General features: G+C 34.0%; 2 protein-coding genes across 3 annotated transcripts in view; both read left to right on the plus strand.

Moving 5' to 3' along the window:
• Positions 1-747: 747 nt before the first annotated feature.
• On the plus strand, positions 748-6,757 carry LOC108913049 (vegetative cell wall protein gp1; the record flags this gene model as incomplete). Its single annotated transcript, XM_018718510.1, has 3 exons — positions 748-879; positions 6,205-6,623; positions 6,670-6,757. Coding segments are annotated over 3 exons (639 nt in total), but the record flags the coding sequence as incomplete, so codon positions are not given.
• Positions 6,755-17,679, plus strand: part of LOC108913051 (nucleolar protein 4-like) — a 158,180-nt gene continuing 147,255 nt past the window's right edge. For both annotated transcript variants that reach the window (XM_018718512.2, XM_023455522.1), the window contains exon 1: positions 6,755-6,816. In XM_018718512.2, coding sequence (XP_018574028.1) covers positions 6,763-6,816 — 54 coding nt within the window. In that variant the 5' untranslated portion in view covers positions 6,755-6,762. The remainder of the gene's footprint in view (positions 6,817-17,679) is intronic.

Below are 17,679 nucleotides of genomic sequence, written 5' to 3' on the forward strand. Positions count from 1 at the left end.
TACTTATTTTATTTTTCAGAATCCCCCATAAAAACTACTATATTGAGGTGAAATGGTACTCAATCGGGTCATAAAATCATTCTTTTATAAAAAAAAATTAAAAAAAGTCCTTTGTTTGGAACACTGTTGACAGTATAGTATTTTTTAATATTAAAGTATTTAAAGATCTCTTAAAACAAATTTAATGGCAGAAAAATCTTGACTTATATTTTGTCAGTAAATAAACCAAAATATTGGTCAAACTGTCAAAACAAAATATGTACATATCACTATAATCAAAAGAAAGAGTAGATTTAGTTCATATCTTGTGAACAAACACCCTATATATTTAAAAAAATATTTTCGATTATTCCGAAAAAAATAAACAACTATTTGTGCGCCTAATTTTTTACTTGCACTAGATAGAAATTTATAAAACCCATTAAATTTTGTCTGAACTAAAATTTAATCAGGAAGATGCAAAGCGAAATCGTCCGACAAAATAAAATAAAGTAATTTTCGATCAATGCTTAAGCTGTAAAGAACATCAGCGAACGGACATAAATAATGAATTTGTAGATACAGGTAATTTTCTTTTATTACTGTTGTACTGTTAAGATTAATTGGAGCAAAATGAAGATATGCGTAAAAACTCATACGGAATCAGAATATGTAGACAAAAAAAAAAAACAGTCAAATTTTAAAAGGGTTTTGCATTTGCAGTTTGTTTAGTACTCCACAGCAATTAACAATGTGTTGTCTTTACAGAATTCGACTGGTGAACCCGTCTACAGAAAGGTGGCAGTGGTAGAAAATTTCTTCGACATCATTTACAACGTTCACGTAGATCTAGAAGGCCGTCCTGGAAAACACGCAGGGCAGAAAAGAACATACCGCACTGTAAGTTTTATTTATTTAGAATCGGTTCTAATTGTAAAAAGTTAATGAATCTTAGAATGATCTCATAATGTCAAATAGTGCAAAGTTTCATATCTTAAAATTTTTACTTTATTTTCGTTTTGTTAGTTTACCTTATAGTTTTATATTAAAGTCGCTACAATTATTAAAATTAAAAACAGCACTGCAACTAATTTACATTACAAAACAGCAAAATTTGTCTGTTGTTTATTTCTCAAATTTTGCATTAGTTTATTAAAGATTTAAGAAATGGTTTCGCCTCAATTTGATTTATTTTAAGCTTAAAATAATTCTGACAAATAACCAATAATCGTCTAAAAATACGAGATATGAATAGTTAATTAAGTGATTAATGATATCAATCCATTCTTGAAGTAAAAATTCCATATACTCTAGTTAATATTGATATTAGTAGACATATACAGGGTGTAACTAAATAAGTGTAAAACATTTAAGGGGGTGATTCCTCATCGAAAAAAAGACAGGATCTTTCATATAAAGAAACTTCATTGGAGCATCCCTTGTTAAGATACAGCCCCTTAAAGGGGGTACATAAAATTTGTTTAACAATTTTTTTCACAAGCACTAAACAAGTTACAATATTGAAATTAACCTGACATTTTCTACTACCAAAAAGACACTTAGCCAGTAATTTATTTGGTTTACCCCATGGTTGTAAGGGGTGGAAAACGCAACCCCTAAAATTTATTTCCAACGTAATTTTTTGTCTTATTATTTTTTTACCATTTAAAAATTTATTTCCGATAGCCTGTTTCATTCTAAAAAAAAATGTCTCTTGAATTTTTTGCCCAAATTAAACCAGTTCGCAGCAAAAAATTATTTTACGAACAAGATACATATCGCCATAAAACGAAAATACGAAACTAATTTATCTAGTAGGCCGCCATTAGCGATACTGACAATTAAATTGGAATCAAGCTGTCAGTTTGTAAATTTTTGAAATTGAAGTAATACTAATTGTGTATTGTTCTGTTCTTAATTTGTTACTTTAATAATTCACTTGTTATTAAAATGGCATACACAAATGAGGAAATGGCTGATATGCATTACGTTTACGGTCTGTCGCAGGGGAATGGGTTAGAAGCTTCTACAAGATATGCTGAAATGTATCCTCAACGGCAGCATCCTTCACATAGAATATTTGTCTGACTTCATCAACGATTACGTGAATATGGTTCATTCAACAAAAGAACGCAGGATTGTGGTCGCCATCGAGAAGTAAGAACACCACAGCTTGAGGCAGCAGTACTTAATTTGATAGAAGAACAACCTACTACCAGTACTAGAAAGATTGCTTTCCAGCTAAATGTTGATCATATGACGGTATTTCGAATTTTAAAGGAACATCTCTTATACCCTTACCATCTGCAACGAGTACAGGCACTGTTACCGCGAGACTTTCCGAACCGTCTTGAATTTTGCAATTGGATGCTGGAAATGATTAGAAGAAATCGTGACTTTCTGAAGACGATCGAATTCACAGACGAATGTAGTTTTTCTCGGGACAAGATTATTAATTTTCATAATTACCACATATGGGCTGATGAAAACCATCACGCTATTGTCGAAACTAACCATCAAGAACAGTTTTCTCTTAAGGTGTGGGTCGGAGTTATTGGGGATTATTTAATTGGGCCTCATTTTCTACCTCCTCGATTAAATGGTGAGGCATACGTTCAATTTTTAAGAAAAGTGCATCCCCCCGTACTGCTGGAGGAAGTTCCTTTGGGCGTCAGAAGGGATATGGTTTTTATGCATGATGGGGCTCCCGCCCATTTTAGTCAAGTAGCACGTCAGCATTTAACTGAAACATATGCAAATCAGTGGATAGGTCGAGGAGGACCACAGAATTGGCCCGCTCGATCCCCGGATCTCAATCCTCTGGATTTGTCTACTTGGGGCCATTTGCAGCATTTGGTTTATCGTACTCCTGTTCGCGATGTAGAGGACTTAAGAAACCGCATTATCGATGCGTGCAGGGTAATTAGAGAGACTCCAGGAATATTTGAGCGAATACGTGGCTCAATGCGCCGACGTCTAGACGCATGCGTAATGTCTGAAGGTAGACATATTGAACATTTACTATGATTTCTACATGTTGTATGTTTTGTTATTATTAAATTAGTTTTGATTATTCCCCTTTAATCATTTAATGCAGGTAGTAACTACAAAATAACAGTAAATCCAGTCCGCATTTATGACGATGTATCTCTGTAGTTGTTCGTAAAATAATTTTTTACTGCGAACTGGTTTAATTTGGGCAAAAAATTCAAGAGACATTTTTTTTTAGAATGAAACAGGCTATCGGAAATAATTTTTTAAATGGTAAAAAAATAATAAGACAAAAAATTACGTTGGAAATAAATTTTAGGGGTTGCGTTTTCCACCCCTTACTACCATGGGGTAAACCAAATAAATTACTGGCTAAGTGTCTTTTTGGTAGTAGAAAATGTCAGGTTAATTTCAATATTGTAACTTGTTTAGTGCTTGTGAAAAAAATTGTTAAACAAATTTTATGTACCCCCTTTAAGGGGCTGTATCTTAACAAGGGATGCTCCAATGAAGTTTCTTTATATGAAAGATCCTATCTTTTTTTCGATGAGGAATCACCCCCTTAAATGTTTTACACTTATTTAGTTACACCCTGTATAGAATACCGATATAAATGTGTCCATTATCATAATCATAGATATAGTAAAAATAGACTATGTTGCCGTAGTAGGTATGTTTTTTCATTGCACTTTGTATATTAAATTCCCATACCACATAATTTTCGTCCGAGATATCAGTTAATGTTTATAGGTTAGTAAGTTAGTAAGTTAGTTCTCAACTACAAAGAATTTCATACAATTTAAGCAAAAAGTATATATTTTGTATATGATTTTTTCAAAGCCCAGAACAAAAAATTGGCTGTTTTCATTCTTAAGTAGAGCTCTTATGTGGACTGGTCTAATATTCGAATGACGAAATTGTACAGGTGATTCTTTGACCAAAAATAAAAAAGATATCACCATAGATCCGCAAATACTTCGTTTCCAAAATCAACCGTGATAAAGTGGAATTTTTGCGACAATTTTGTTTTGTTTTTTTGAAAAAGAACAACCCTATTTAATCCTTAAGTAATATGTGGATGATACACACCTATATAGTATGTTATATCTTAATTGTCACTGTTACTCAATGTCTTTTTGCACAGAGCATTGCTTTGTACCTACACTGGCAGAGAGCGACCTACTAATCTGTAAGTAAAATGAAAGCAAGACAGGTACAAAGCAATAAGAACCCCGCGAATTTGACTCCTATGTTGGAAATTAGCTAACTGCTTTTTATTCCTGGTGGCATTTCTAATAAAAGGCAACAGTTTCGGTTTATTTAAAAAACGGACCATTTTCAGTTATTATTATTTTAACTTGCATTGCCGTTTTCAAAGTCCTCCAATGAATTTAAATACATACTCTGTTACTCCTCTAATCACAAAATAATTTATTAATTTTATTTTTCTAGAAATGCTATTTCAAATACGTTGTTATATTATTGAAAATGTAGAAAAAATCATTGGCGTAGAAATTTTGCATTTTATTAGAGACGATAGTGTTTTATTCAGACTTTTAATGAATATGCATTTAAGTCGTATTATTATAAAAAACCATTGGCGTAGAATTTTGTATTTTCTCGGAACTATGCCTGTAGTAATATGTCCAATTTCTGCTCCAATCAATTATTTTTCTAGAGAAAAAGATGTTTTTGTGAAACGAATATCTATAGAGATATTTTCAGTTCATGTGTTTTATAGCGCTAATATAAGTTAAAATTAATAATAACCTTTAATAATTATTTTTTTTTAGAAACATTAAAAGCAGTTCTTAGTAATATATATTATATCTTCACCGCTGGATGACATATTTATATGGGTTGTCTCTAAAATATTAACCAAGTATTTTAAAAAACTATGACAACCAATATGGAAACTGTTCAAGACAGACAAAAGTGATTATTTGTAGTTATTTTTAGACATGATAAATTTTTCTTAGTTATTGCAATCGTGTGAGGTGTAATGTGAATGACAATGAATTTTATTTTTTTTTTGTTAATTTTAAAGCAAAGTGGTGTGAGAGGTAAAAATTTTTTAATAGTCAATTTTAGCTAAACAAAAAAAGTTGTACCAAAAATAACTTAGGGATTCCAAGAAACAGAAATGTTCGTAAAATAAACTCCAAAAAAAAAAATTGCGAGCAGAAAAATGACCAAATTTTTTTAGTGATCTTTTAATGGCTGTAATTTCGTGAATAATCTTTGTATCGAGAGAGAAAAAAAGCATCTTGAGGCTTGAAGATTCTAGTATTAAAATCTTGATGAAAAATTTTTTGAGCATCACGACAAAAATTTTACAAATTTTTATTTTCAAAACTGTTCATGAGCCCAGAAAAAAATTTTCTGGCTTAATCAATGCCAGAAATCCAGAATCATTTAGCTTCAATTTTTCTTTATTTTCTGTGCGATTTTTTCTCATTGAAATATCGGCTATTGAGTGAAAAGTCATTTTTTTTTTATCATCGATATCTCATGAACTACTGATCGTACAGTGAATTGAATCAATCCTCTTCAAGGACTTTTTGGTATGTTTGAGAAAAAAAAATTATACTCAGTAATAATTTGAAAAAATGCAAAAAATTACTTTTTCTACTTTTGGAAAATCAGCGACTACTTTGCAAATATTGCGAAAAGTACAAATGTTTGTAGGTTTATTTTTAGCTCAATACATGCCCATTGAGGCCTGTAAATTTTGAAATCGATCGGTCGAATCGCTTTCCTTTCCTGAATCGTCAAAGTTTTCTAAAAAAATGAAAGGAGCAGGTTTATTGCTCCTTAAACATCAATTAATGTTGATTAAGATGAAAAAAAAATTTTTCTCACATTTTCGCATTAAATACTCAATCAAATATCGACAATATTTTTTTTTGCTGACCGAATTTAAAAACTTCCAACTGTATTAGTAGAAAATTTTTGTAAAATTTGACATTTGTATGTACTGTTTTTAATTTTCAAATTGGAGGGGCTGTATTTCCTAAGGGGTGAACATTTTACAAAAGTCATTTTCATGTAAAACGTGTTCTTTTTAGCATTTAAAAAGACTCTAGTAAAAATTATATCTTATTTGGGACGCGGTGTATTTTACGTAGCGAATACGTACTGGGTTGGGGGAAGTAGTACGCTGACACTGTGTACACAGCGAGTAAAAACCGATTGGCAATACACGCTAACAATCGCCGTTGTTTCCATTTCCAGATAACAGAGACGTACGCCTTTCTGCCACGAGAAGCCGTCACACGTTTCCTCCTCGGCTGCACTGAGTGTCAGAAGCATCCACGCTCGCCCTCGCCCGCCTCGGTGCTCCCCACGCCCAGCCCCAGCCCCACTTTGCCGCCGCTCCAGCCCGCCGCTGCGGCGCCCCCCGCGACCCCCCGGCCCCCCCAGGAGGCGCCGCCGCCGCCACCGCCGCTCCCGGACGGGCCCCGCCAGAGCCTCGCCGCCGTTGACCACTCGCCCGCCCCCCCGGCGGGCCGCAGCGGCTCGCCCAAAAAAGAGACACCGTTAAAAACGAGCGCCCCCGAACCCAAGAGATCTAGCAACCCGCTTGACGTGTCTAATCTCACGTCGCGCGATCCCCCCCGCAGCCCGGCGAAAAAGAGGCATCTGAACAATCTGTCGGACGCCCCGAAGCTGTGGTCGCCGATCGACGACATCGAGAAGGAGCAGGACGGGCCCCAGAAGAAGAGGAGGATGCTCACGGCGGCCGGGGACATCGATTACTCCCTGCCCATCACCACCACCTACTTGAAGTACATGCGGACGCTGGGGTGCAGGGACGAGGACGCCTTCAAGTTCGACAACAAGCACGTGAGTGTTGTCATTGACCACTTTTTGCATGAGACCATTTCTCATTATTTCCATTAAGTTCGTTTAATGTTCATACTATTTTACTATTAATTTATCTATTACCATTTTTTTTTATTTATTACTATTTATTGTTTTATTTATTACTATTTATTAATTTATTTATTGCTATTTATATTATTTATTAACTATACACAGTTTTCCGAGTGTAGAACGTAACAAAATAGGTGATAAATTAGTTGTTAGCTTTTAAATATGTCGTTAGTTTTAAAATAAATTCAAGAGTAACCTTCAAATTGGACAAAAATTGTATTTTTTAAATTCTTTTTGAGTTTTCATTATGGTATTTTCCTTGATATACAGGGTGTGGCGTGTATAATCTATAAAAATTAACCTAATTATATTTGTAATAGAAAACTCTTATACGAAAAAATTCTATCTTCCCACGAAAAAATTCTATCTTCCCGTTTTTTTTTTTGTAAATTAAAGTTCAACGAAAATGAAGGCCGACCCTGTCTTATTTATTAAAAACTTTGGAAATGCTTTTATGTGACCCGAGATGCAACCTTATAATTTAAGTCGGTTTAACTTAATACTAGTAATACTAAAAAAAGGTTAGGTTAGTTAAAATTTGTGCAGTCAACTGATTTTGTATTTGTATTGGATTCATTATTCACTTAATTAGTAAATATTAAGCATCGTCCATCGACCCATCAGTGTTAAGAAGTGAAAAATTCCAGACAAAAGTTTTTATTTTGTAATCCACGGTAGTGATAGTGTAATTTTTATAAAGAAGTAAAAAATAAGAATAGCGTGCCGATTACATTAAAAACGAGATTCTTATTTCTTATTTTGCTTAATTTTTTAGTTTGTATACAAACTAGTTTTACAATGAACCGAGAAAACAATGCATTTACTATTTCCGAATGTGTCGATATGGTGTTAGTGTATGGTTCAGCCGGAAAAAATGCGCTCGCGGTGGCTAGGTTGTACCGGGAACGATGGCCACAACGTCACCCCCATGTGCAAATACAATCCTATAGCGCGTTCAGCGGACGTGGTGAGCAAGTGAACCTTAATGTTGAAGATGCATTGTTGGAAAATCTTGACGAAGACCCCACAATTAGTACTCGACGACTCGCACAGCAAATAGGAACCTCATCTCGTACCGTACATCGGATCTTAAGGCGCCAGCTGTTGCACCCCTATCATCTGCAACCAGTTCAACAGATTTTACCCCCGGATTGTGATCAACGAATGCGTTTTTGCAGATGGTTTTTACGGCAATGTGCCAATCAAGTAGACTTTCCTGCTTATGTTTGTGTAACAGATGAGGCGACATTTACCCGTGATGAAGTGAATTTAATAATATGCACATATGGGCCGATGAAAATCCTCACGCGATTAGGGAAACTCATTTTCAACATCGGTTCTCGGTAAATGTTTGGGCTGGCATAATAGGCGATGTACTTGTGGGTCCCTATGCCTTTGGAGGACGACTAAATGGACCAACATATGCTGACTTTTTGGAGAACCGGTTGTCTGAATTATTGGACGATGTGACTTTACAAGTTTGTGCACGCACGTTTTATCTTCAAAATGGGACTCCTCCACACAGTAGGTACTCGAGGAGTAACGACACTTTTGAATAAAATGTTTCCTCAGCGATGGATTGGACGCTTTGGTCCTGTGCCGTGGCCACCTCGGTTACCCTATCTAACTCCAATGGACTTTTATCTTTGGAGTCACTTGAAGTCATTGTTTTACCAATTGCTACGGTGGAAGAATTGCGAAACCATGTACTTGAAGCTGCTGACAGAATTAGGGGAATACCTGGAATTTGGGAAAATATTCGCCAAAATTGAGTGCGTCGGTGCCATGCATGTATTCGCGCTAATGGAGATCAATTTCAACATTTTCTCCGGAAATGGTAAGTTTTATTTCATTTTATTCTATATTTTAATAGAGTTTGTTTAGTGCACGCAGTTAGCAACTACAGATGCTTACGGATGCGGTTTTGTTTGCGAACTCTTGCAGTAACAACAATGCATTGAAGATAGTAATTACTATTAATTACTATAATAAGAAAATATGTTTTTTTAATACCTATTTTTCTTAGTCTGTACTTTTGCATTCAAAAATTCCTCAAAAAATGAGAAGTCCCTTTCTATCTTCCAACGACGATTGTTTACGCGGCTGGTCTACAGCACGTAACTCATCGTACAGCACAGGGACAGGACCGTTCCAGAGAAAATATTTTGATCCATAATTTAACTTTAATTTACGAAAAAAAAAAAAAACGCAAAAAGACTTTTCTATTACAAATATCGTTAAGAAGCTGTGTTTAATTTTTATAGATTATACACCCCACACCCTGTATATTCAGGGTACATAATTGGAGAGAAAACATCATTACTATGTTCTGAAGTAGTAAGAGTTGTATGTTGTTACCGTATGAATAAACCACAAAAAAATTCCAAAGAAGCCTAGTTTGAGCGAATTTTTCAGGTTAGGTACCTATCTCATAAAACAGACTGATCGGTGATCAAGGTTAATGGTAAGTATATAATGGTAGGTATTAATAAAAAACATTGTCAATAGTTAATATAATTTAAAGTGCAAAATGATCCTTAAAATTAATAATAATCAAAATTATTAAAAACCTATTGAGAATCTCTGGAATTATCTCCTGAATAAAAGGAAGTAAATAGTTGTGGTCGCAGATAGCGCGCCGTCCGTTTTTTGTCCTATTTTTGTAATAAACAGAAATTGCTCGTTTGATTTTAGGCTATCAGTTTGAGTAAGTATAAAAGTGTTACATGGTAGTAACATGTGAGGCGGATCACGAAAACTATGAGTTAAGTCTATATGTTTTTGTACATTTTTATGTCAGTGATTTTATATAAACTGAAACAGCTAAGTTATCGATGAAGTCAGGGGTTCCAAAAATGTTTGCATTACCATGATAAATAAGTCAGTAGTAACATTAGTTAGTAATGCTGATGTAATAGAAATATTAATAGATATACTATATCAAGTCTATCAATAAATTAAATGATAAAAGACTGCCTTATATACTTAACTTAATGAAATACAAATTTGCAAACATGTGAATATGAAGCAGTTTGAATATAATTCGAGCAAGAATTTCAGTTTGCACTTTGGAGCTAATTGGACATGAAGGATACTCGAAAACTGCATTAATAGAAAGCTAATAATTGCGAGACATATATTATTTGTACTAATCGATACAATGTAGCAGACAGGACCAAACTGGATATGGCACAAAAAACAAGTGAAGATGAGACCAGTACCTCTTAGTAATTTGATTCACTGAATCTAAAATCATAATTCTCGGATCATTTTCTGTTTAATCTTGACATCACGAAACTCATATAGAAAGCGGTTTTCGAGATTTCATATCGAGTAGTGAGTGATTGGAAAAACTTTGGAATCCATGACCTCATTGCACTATGTATAACCCCGTAACCTGTTATTTGAACGATGTTGATCGCGCAAATTCATGATCACTCAAACAGTCAAAGGAATACTATTACGTTTTTTTTTCAGTGTAGATAGAAATTTTAAAAAAACGACTAACTTTGTGATACAAATCTGGGTTAAGGAATTAAGGAGTTTTCAACAGGAATACAGACTCAATTCCTTAGAGTTTCTTGGTTATACCCCAAGTTGTGGGGTTACGGGATTATTGGGTTATGGGTTTGTGGAACCCTACCAACTCATGAATTCAGTCGTATAATTTCGGATCCCTGATGTATGAAATCCGTTTTCCTATAGAGTTTCGATGTTTGGGTCGAAACACGAACTGATTGGGGAATTTTGACTTGAAATTTGGATTCTATGGATAATTAGGATACACCGGTTTGGTTCTCGACTCCAGCGATTTTTTTGTGACGTTACTATCAAAATAAAAAACTTCTGTTCCATCCATTCCACTTTGTCAATCAAGAACTTGCCTTACGGTGGTATATATATCCATACTAATGAAAATATAATAAAGTACAAAAGGTAATTGGGAATAGACCTTTTTAGTAATAACGTCACATACGGTAAATAATAGGCAACGCCATAGTGCAGATTGTCATGAAGAATTTCTCAATATTTTTAATAGGTATGTTTTCGACCGTATGTACTTTGGACATATGGGCCAAAAAATGTCTTCTTTGTCATGATCTTAAATATCGCGATATTCTGGCAATATTAGAAATATTTAAGAAGTTTCAAACCCCAAGTGACAAACTCAAATAATTATAGACTTCATATATTTAAATTTATAGAATAATATTGACTTTTATAGTAATTAATAAATTAAAATTATATCAATGTTACTGAGCATGCGCGTTAAAGATAATTTCATGTAAGCCAAGTAGCCTCGCAACAGGATATAATTCAAAATACTACTAAGTTATGGTTACGAGTACGTCTATAATAAACCACTTGAAAAAAACACTCGATAAACACATTGATACAGCACAGCACCAAGAAAAACAATAAAAATACTTAGTAGAACTAGAAAATGCCAAAATTAAACAAAAGAAAAGAAAATACGCTATTGATGACAGCGATGACATATCAACAAGATCTCACCTGCGTATGAGGCTATCCTTTCCGAGTATGAGCATTAGGAATAACGGCTAATGTTAAATTTTTACTTTATTCTAATTTTGGAATATTCTTTTATATCGTTTTTTTTTTGTAAGTTTTAAACACATTAGTGCATCTCTTTTACGAAACACCCGTTGGTTGTTCTTAAATACTTCCAAATCCTTGTAAAAATAAATTAATTTGAAGTTGTTCATTTTTCTAGTATCTATGTAAATAGTACACAAGGGTCAGATTCGATCTGTACAATTTCAACTGTGACAATTTATTGCGGGTTGCCTAAATATGTGACGGCACACTAAAAGAGTCTACTGGTAGAAATTTGGTAGTGTATATCAGATGAAATAGGATCTAATCTGTAATGTCAATTACTTAGAGATAGAGTCCTACAGAATCTGGAATATTTATGAATTTAATTTTACTTATTATTCAAAATCTTGACATCTGTATCAGGATGAGCATCTGAAGTTATATGCGGATGAGGATTCTCTAATTATAAAATAATTCCTACTTCCTTTCATTGAAGACATTTGAATACATAAATGATACATCTTAATTCTTGGTTCGAATTACATATATTTAATTTGATTATGCATCGGGATAGGGGGTAGTGACTTGTTGTTTTTGGGGTAGACTCCAGACGATGCGATGCCAAACTAATCAAGTGTAATTACACTTTATTATGTCTTCCCGGCAATGAACCGTGTAGATTTGCCTTAACTGCCTCACGAACTTCTACACTGCCTCCCGTGCGGATCAGTGGCGGCCCGAAGAAACATCAAAGAAATGTTAAGTGGCAAGTGCAGCAACTGAAATGGTTGATATGACGTGTTTTATTTTACATCTTTATACGCTTAGAACTCGCAGTTATACAGCGTGTCCGGTAAGTACCTCCTAATCTCTCGGGAGTGTATAGGGGAGGTCAAAATAAAACTAGTTCTTCCTATATATTTTTTTCCTAATGTGCCCCCTAACGGAGTTATGGGGGGTCAAAGGGGTACCTAGAAATTAACGTTTAGGGTTATAACTTTGAAACCACCCTGTATATTTTAATAAAATTTTCGTACGTTGTATTACACATGGAGCTCTACGATTTGATGCTAAAATCAACTTTTTGCTATTATCAGGTGTCCAGAAACGGACTGGCCCTATCACAATTTTTCTCAAAATTTTGACAGAAGTAATTTTATCAAACTGAAAATATTATTATTAGATACTCTGAAGGTTTTTCTTTAAAAATGGTACTCTTTATTTATTTCGAAAAAATGAACGGTTTGCGAGATAAATCGGTTTTGAAAAAAATTGGTAACAAATACAACAACAATTAAAATTTATTTTTTTACAATAAAATCATTCCCGCTAGTGCCAGCCTACAGATTCACCATAAACATTTACTGGTGGTGAATTAAGGGAATGAATAATGCCGTTTCTTGTAAAATCAACATCTATGACCAAAATACATCTACAAATTATTATTGCTCTTGTCTCCATGGAGTTCTTTTCTATTGTTTTCGTTGTTAGACCCTGTTGATTTTAAAGTACTTGTCAAAGGCGCGTGACAGAATAAAAATTCAATTTTATTGTGGTATTCGTTTTAAGCCGTTAGAAATAACATTTAAAAATGGAAGAATATTCCTGTGCAGAATATGCTGATATGCACCTAATTTATGGGGAAGCATTATGCAACTCCGTGGAGGCAAGAAGACTTTATGAGGAAAGGTTTCCGGGTCGACATTTGCCGAGTCCAAAAACTTTTGAAAGAGTTGATCGTAGTTTAAGAGAAACAGGTAAAAAAAAATAGTGAAAAACGTTAGTGAAACTAATTTCTTCCGAATCCTTTATTTAGGAAGCTTTTTGCCACGCCGTGGTGGAGCAGGAGCCCCGAGGAGAGTACGAGACCCTCATGTAGAGGAACAAATATTGGAAGACGTTGCTAATAATCCTTCAAATAGCATAAGGAAGCTTGCGGCGCAAAACAATGTTACAAAATGGGCTGTACATGAAACTCTGAAAGAACAATTGCTTTACCCGTACCACATCCAAAAAGTACATGCTATGTCTCCAGATGATTATCCAAAAAGACTTCAATACGCCAATTGGTTTTTACAGCATCATATTCGGAATCATAATTTTGGTACATCTATTTTGTTCACCGATGAAGCAGGTTTTACAAGAGACGGCATAATTAATTCGCATAATCTACATGTCTGGGATGAAGAAAACCCTCACGCTTTAGTTCAAACTCGCTACCAACAAAGGTTTATGGTGAATGTGTGGGCTGGCATTATCGGGAATCATTTGATTGGTCCATTTATTCTGGAGCAAAGACTTAATGGTGCTCTTTATTTGCAATTTTTAGAGGAAAATCTAAATATTTTGTTAGAAGAAGTGCCCCTTCAAATAAGAACTGAAATGTGGTACATGCATGACGGTGCACCACCCCACTTTGATCGTTTAGTACGTCAACATCTGACGAATGTTTTTGGTGATCGATGGATAGGTCGAGGCGGACCTGTATTATGGCCACCTAGGTCGCCCGACCTAAACCCATTAGACTTTTTTCTGTGGGGTCATTTAAAAAATAACGTTTATTCAACACCCGTAAATAGTAGAGAGGAACTTCTGCTGAGGCTAACACAGAACTGTGACCATCTCCGCAATAATCACGGAATATTATTTCAAGTGCACCGGGAAAACATTCGTAGGATTAGAAAGTGCATTGAAGTACGGGGTGCTCATTTTGAACATCTACCGAAGTAACATTTAGGTACCTTTGTTCATTGTTGAATGTTCTTTGTTGCATGTCTTGTAAGTAAGTTATTTTTCAAATGTTATTTTTAATTGGTCACTACTTGCTCATAAAGTATAGCCAACCCGTTCAAAGATTTCTGGACTTGATAAAGTTAAAGAAATTAAATGCATGAAATAATATGTAAAAAAAATAAATTTTAATTGTTGTTGTATTTGTTACCAATTTTTTTCAAAACCGATTTATCTCGCAAACCGTTCATTTTTTCGAAATAAATAAAGAGTACCATTTTTAAAGAAAAACCTTCAGAGTATCTAATAATAATATTTTCAGTTTGATAAAATTACTTCTGTCAAAATTTTGAGAAAAATTGTGATAGGGCCAGTCCGTTTCTGGACACCTGATAATAGCAAAAAGTTGATTTTAGCATCAAATCGTAGAGCTCCATGTGTAATACAACGTACGAAAATTTTATTAAAATATACAGGGTGGTTTCAAAGTTATAACCCTAAACGTTAATTTCTAGGTACCCCTTTGACCCCCCATAACTCCGTTAGGAAAAAAAATTATAGGAAGGACTAGTTTTATTTTAACCTCCCCTATACACTCCCGAGAGATTAGGAGGTACTTACCGGACACCCTGTATATTTGTGTTTAGTTTCCAGTTTCTGAATGTTATGGTACGTGGAAAAGCTGAGAAACATTGACGTAGTAATCTATATTTAATAAAATGTGTCATGGGAACTGAAATTTTTCAATAAATATAAAAAGTACCCATGTATGTCTTTTTATACAGGAAACTACTAAAATTTTTAGTTAGTTTTACCATCTGTTATGTCAGCATAAATACTATATAAGGGTTTTACCAAGTGTGGAAAGTTTTGTTCTGAGAAAAATAGGCTTCAACAATTTGCGGCCGAATAAACTGTTAAACAAATTGCAGCTTAATTGTTAGCACTTTTTTACTTCAAAAAGGTAATTTTTAGAATCAACATCAGTAATAATAAAGGGTGTCCCAAAAAACGCAGGATTTCATATTGTTATGGTTGGTTCTTTATTGTTATAATTGTACTAAAAAAAAAATCCGTCGTTTTTTTAGGGGTAGTTCACTAGAATACCAACCTGAAATTATTATTTTTAAATGGGATAAATGGTCGAGTCATAATTCGTTTTTTTAACTACACTTAAACTGTTTATATGCTGGACATCTCCCGAACTCTGTTGTATGTGTGCGGTTATCAGTGCTGCCTGTTGTTCCATTTTGAAAGCAACTGTATGAAACTAACGGAGTGGCAGAAAGTGAAACTGCGATGGAAATATTTTTTTTTAAAAGCGGATTGCTTTTAAATGACTGTGGTGTTATTTAAATGTTGCAATATTTTTTATGTCAATGCAATCGAAGGCGCTGAACGCCGTCTTTAAAAAATGTATATTTTCCTGTATGATTTATTAAATATTAACTCATAATTGGTATATGGATTATAATAGTTTAAGTAATATTAATTTATGTTATAAAATGATTATTTTTGCTTTTTCATAAAAAGGAACATAAAAAATAAATAAAAATCCTCACACAAATATTTCTTAAAATCATTTCAAGTATTTAATATTTTTAAAGCACTACGTTTAGTTTGTGAATATGTGTTTATGATTTCTGCATTAACACGATTTAGGTGAACACAATCAATCCAGCTGATGTGATATGACAACAGGGGATATCCAAAAAACAAACGAGAGTTAACAGCCGATAATAGCCGATTCAATTTCGAGCAGGCCGAAGCGGCCGCGCTCTCTGCTTCCCTCAATACCACCACCACCACCACCCGTATGATTTTTATTGATTTTCTCGCTTGGATATATAACTTTCAACACGTTTTAAAGTAGGTTGCCAATGAAGAAAAGTATTGTAATCTTAGACCTGGTAAGTACTCGGAATAACAAAGGTATTTTTTGAAAAATTAGCCCGGATGTTCCAGTACATTTAGTGTAAATGACGGCTCTTACTACGTAACTAATTGATCAATCGTTCTGTTTTTTTTTTAAGGAAGCGTCTTTCCAAGAATTTTTAAAACCTGCTTTAAAAAATTTGATTTGATTAAATATTCACAAAGTTCTAATTGTTTATAAGTACAAAAACTCGACCAATGTTTAAACAAGCGCCAGAGCTCTCCTAATTGACGGATTCGGATTTTTGAAAGCTTGAGAGCCCTTCTATATGTGATTAAATTTTCAAGTATCTAAGGGCCTTGGTTTTTGCTGTGCAAAATTTTGAAAATTTGCAATTTTTTTTTCAAAATCTGGATTGCAAAATTATGCAAAATCTATCGAACCGATTTTGATGAAATTTGGTGTGATAATTCTACATAACATGCAGTTTTTTTGAGCCAAGTATAAGGTCCTATACCCAATTTAAATGCCCCAAAAAAATTCCCTAACAAGTATTGTTTTTTAACCCCATTTTTGCGATTTTTTCGATTTTTACCTTAATAATCATGATTCATTCGATTTGTAACTAGACATGCTTTGTAAAAAATTTATTTGCAAACATTTTTTTCCTCTTCTATTTTCGCCTAAAATCAACTCTTGAAGAGATACATAATTAAATAGGAAGAAAAATATGACATTTTTCTAATTTTTTTAACACATTGTGCCGTCAAGAGTTAAGCCCACGTTTTTTTTTATGCGCATAGAAAAATTTTCATTTCTAGTGATATTTGAAAGCCAAAAAGCCAAAAATATCCGTGGATATACGATTCACCCAAACCAAAACAGATACCGCCTAGTCTACTAGTATTTATCTCGAAAACGGCTCATTGTATCGATAACAATCAATTATACCCTTTTCACTAAAAAATTAAAGGCCAAGACTGCTGAAGATCAAGACTGCTCTGCCCTGGGACACCCAATGGAGATATAAGTACATTAGTAGAAATGGCTTCAAATAACATAGTTTTTACTCAAAAACTATCAAAATTTAATGAGATATATAAAATTCTCACGAAAAATCTATTTTCAAGAGATTGCCCACCATTTTATGGACACCCTGTATATTTGTGAAAATTTATTTTTACGTGAGAAACGGATTTCACTACCAACATAAATATATCGTATAGCAACGATTACTTGCGAAATCCTAAATACCCAAATCTAGTTCGTGTAAAACCGCACAACGTACCCGGTTAAATAGTGTCAGACAAAGCGCCAGCATTACGCCTCCCGCACATTTACTCTGGGCCGTAAATAATGTGAACAATCCTATAGGTCAGTTCCCCTCTGTCTATGTAACCTTCACTGAATATTGCGTTGAAGCTCACAGCGTCATCTATTGTTTACCAGTTTAAATAAGGAGCACGAGAGAAAAATTGTATGTTATCGACAGGTTCATTATATTTTCAAGATCTTTCCAAGACCTTTCCTAGAATACTACGCAGAGAAAAGTGTTTAGTTGCAATAAAATTGTCAAGTTATTGTTTGAATATGAATTAGAAACTGTA

Source organism: Anoplophora glabripennis, unplaced genomic scaffold (genome assembly GCF_000390285.2).
Source record: "Anoplophora glabripennis isolate ALB-LARVAE unplaced genomic scaffold, Agla_2.0 scaffold736, whole genome shotgun sequence".
NCBI classification, from domain to species: domain Eukaryota; kingdom Metazoa; phylum Arthropoda; class Insecta; order Coleoptera; family Cerambycidae; genus Anoplophora; species Anoplophora glabripennis.